Genomic DNA, 3,795 nt, shown 5'->3' on the forward strand with positions numbered 1-3,795 from the left:
GTGAGTGTGTGTGTGTGTGTGTTACCAGGGCAGTCCTGTTAAATCTGGAGAAGGTGCCTACAGAGATCAGACAAAACGTTTACTTTACTAGCAGTGGATACTAGGAATTATCAGGCAGATTATTACAGTGCATCCAAACGTAAAACAATTACATCTAATTTAATCTAAACCTGAAAACAAATGAAGATTTTATGATTACAGATTGTGTTCTATATATATATCCTTAAAGCATGAACCAAAATTAAAAGACATTATCAAACTCATGCTCGTTTTTCATTACAGTTTCACTCAAAGTGTTATCCTGATAATCTAATTTCAAATGAAAAAATAAAATTGAATAAAAAAAGCACTTTAACTAGTGATCCCAGAGTTCACAGTACTGCATTATAATTATACAATAAACTAGGAAACATTGTCAGAAATGTTTATATATTAAAAACTGTGCAAAAAAATAAATCCTAAAAATTGTAGAAAAAAAAATTGTAGGACATAAATACAATACAAAATGTGAGAAATAAAAAATAAATACAAATTGCAGGGAGAAAATAAAGATTAAATCTGTAGAAAATAAAAAAAATGTAGGACATAAAGATTAAAAACTGCAGAAAATAAAAACTGGAGTAAATAAAGATTAAAAATTGTAGGAAAAAAATGTATGATGTAAAAATGTAGGGAATAAAAAAATGCAGGATAAAAAAAGTGGGAAATAATGAAGATTAAAAATTGTGGGAAATTAAAAAGAGAAAGAGAAAAATGTAGGAAATAAATAACATGTATAGGAAACAATGATTGAAGTACTGGATCTAAATTTTAACAACAGATCAGATGTGATCAGCTGAGCGTCTGATCAACTCACCGGCACAAACGGCTGAACTTTACTGCAGGGAAACCAGCCCACCTCTCCGATGGTCAGATTCCTGCCCTGAAACACACACACACACACACACACACACACACGTCAGATCTATATACATGCACTATTATATGCAGTACATTCATATTTACATGGGTCAACACCACATAGCAATCTGAGTCATATCCAGGATTTAACATGACAAATAAACGGCTGAAGACATGCGGAAAGGAGAAGGAGAAAGTGCAGATGCACGGAGGTTTCTCTTCTCCATTATAAACACAGATCAGAAGTCCTGCTGTAACCTCATTCACACACAAGGGAATCGAAACCGAAAGAGACTCGCTCTTCTCTTCATACACTCATATTATCATAGTATCTACGCTTTGATGTGTTAGATGCCGTCCATCTTTTGTTTACTGCGCTGCATCATTAAAAACATGCTGAATTCTCACCAGTAAATGTTGACCAACCCAAAACTTGCATTATTTTGTTTATATATATATATATATATATTATATACACTAAATAAATTTCTGTCAGGACCACTATTGTCAAAATGATAGACACTTAGCATAAAGTTTGGTTTGGCGGTATGGTTCTGTTCTGGGCAAGAACTCTCTGCGCATTCATGCAGCCTAGCATGGATGAGAGCAGGGAGAGCAGCAATAAGCCCCCAAAACATAACCATATGCTGATATCCCCCAACACAAACTGATTGCAAAATCTCAAAGCCTTAAGCAACAAGCATATTGCCCTTAACCAATGACCAATCAAATATCCATGCAGCCTGTCATGAATGAGCAGGGAGAGCAGAAATAATAACCCCCTTAGGGTAAACAAACAGAACAAAGCAGATATCATTAATGTTCGTAATGGTATTTAAGTTTAACAACATTATTCAAGATAAAGGAGTCTGATTCAACGAGGAATATCAAAAAGCCAAGTCCCGACTGTGGCAAAAGGAGGAGCTGGGGATGGAGGAGGGTAATTTGCTCCTGAGCAAGCGATAAAGCTGCTGAATAATACTGAATAGACCTTATATAGGAATGCTGTGATAGGTGTCGTATTTCCATAGGTAGATGTGATCTGCTGAGAGTCAGCCGATGCAGGCTTGACTCACGTGACCTGCCAGAACTAACGCTATACGCGTGATATCAGAAATCTGTCTTTTATGCTGATATTCAGCTGCTCAGATGTTGGCTACTTCACAGATGAAATGGCGTCATTATGTTAACAGGGCTTGTTGAGGAGTTCTGCTGTGTCCAGAAACGCTCCTGTACCTATGTGTGTGTGTGTGTGTGTGTGTGTGAGTGTGTGAGCGATGACCCCTCACCTCCCACCACTGCAGGTCGACCTCGGCGCGCGTCAGCTCCACCACGTCCCCCATAGACAGCGGCAGCGGCTGACCGAACGCCAGCGGCGGCGGAGGGAGACCGTAATAATCCACACACACCTCCATCTTCGGCAGACCTGATCAAGACAGAGTGTGTAAGGGACACGGACCAGAGTGTGTGTGTGTGTGTGTGAGGACGCTGTGTGACGTGTGTTTACCTGGTTTGGCCTGTCTTTGAGATGCCAACCTCATCGTTTTATTCTGAAACAACATGAAAATAAACTTAATTATATTATATCATATCAGGGTTCCTCAATAGGCGGCCCGCGTGCTACATCTGGCCAGGGAGAGAAAAATGTTTGGCCTGCGGTAATTTCAAATAATGTGGCATGAAAATTCAAACGCAGCATTAAAAAGTGACATTAACTTGCATTGTGTCTACACCGGATGCGAACGGCGCGGCGCGACAAAATACTATAGAACCCATTATAATCAGTGATGCTGTGTACACTCGACAGTAAACTGATGCCTCGTTCTATTTATGACGGACTGACACAAAGTTCAAATGGTTTGCAATGCTTTGTCGCGTCCAATGTAGATACGATATGACAGCAAAAACATCCCCAGATAGCACACGTACATCTGCAAGAGGTCTGTTAAAGGTCTCTTGATCTGGAAAGCATCTGCTGTGTAAACATCTTTCAAATGTCAGTTTTACATACTTTCTAAATCCTAACCATCTTAAAGACATCTGATAAACGTCTATTTGACATCTGATAGGAAACGTCCAATAGACGTATTGCAGATGAGCAAACACTCTAAAAATTACATCTTGCAGATGTAATGCAGACGTCTAATAGACGTCTCCGTGATGTGCGTGTGCTATCAGGGTGGCGAGTGTAAAGAAAAGTGGACACGGAAAATAGACCATTCAGATGTGAATGGACTGAACAGTTTTGAGTGAGTGAGTGAGTGACATCTTTGTTATGGAATACACTCGTTGGTTCCCAGTGAGTTCACAGTTTCAATGTACAAGTTTGATTTAATTTATTTTCAAGATCTGAGGTAAAACTTCTATTGTTGCTTTCACTATGGCTATAAAGCACGCAAAATAATATTCAAACTCACATTAGACACTTTTAACATTGAATAAAGCACATAATCACCTGAGATTATCACTGTCATATTTTGTATGTTGTTCCTGCTGCGACGTCACAGAAAATAAAAAAAACATTTATAAAATAGAACCGCTTATTGTCGCGTGTCGCGGGTGGTTAGGACAAAAACTACATGGAAAATATATTTTTTATCACGTCACGTCTGGTTGGGACCAAGCGGCAACCTCCCGCTCTCTCTCGTGAAGCCAACACGGAAGTGACTTAAACTGTAATTCATCGATTGGCCGCTAGAGGCTGGCTGCAAAAGGGAGTCAATCCCATAGACTCCCCATGTTAAAATGCCCAACATTACAGCAGAAAAAAACATGTTTGTTAGCCTGGTTCAAAAAATTATTTTGGTCTATATAGCTAATTTTGCCCTTCATGACAACTGTGAGGGGGGTGAATTTTTTTATAACTCATCAGTTTAAATTATATTAAGCCTTAAA

The 3,795-nt window shown here is 38.9% G+C and overlaps 1 protein-coding gene across 1 annotated transcript in view; it reads right to left on the minus strand.

Annotated features, from left to right (window-relative positions):
* The window catches only part of vav1 (vav guanine nucleotide exchange factor 1), a 27,066-nt gene that overhangs the window by 5,448 nt on the left and 17,823 nt on the right, over positions 1-3,795 (minus strand). Inside the window, exons 18-21 of the mRNA XM_016536955.1 lie at positions 2,408-2,450; positions 2,190-2,326; positions 857-922; positions 26-57 (exon numbers count right to left, since the gene is read on the minus strand). Coding sequence (XP_016392441.1) covers positions 26-57; positions 857-922; positions 2,190-2,326; positions 2,408-2,450 — 278 coding nt within the window. The remainder of the gene's footprint in view (positions 1-25; positions 58-856; positions 923-2,189; positions 2,327-2,407; positions 2,451-3,795) is intronic.

The sequence above is a fragment of the Sinocyclocheilus rhinocerous genome, unplaced genomic scaffold (genome assembly GCF_001515625.1).
Source record: "Sinocyclocheilus rhinocerous isolate Xijiao unplaced genomic scaffold, SAMN03320098_v1.1 scaffold937, whole genome shotgun sequence".
Taxonomy (NCBI): Eukaryota; Metazoa; Chordata; class Actinopteri; order Cypriniformes; family Cyprinidae; genus Sinocyclocheilus; species Sinocyclocheilus rhinocerous.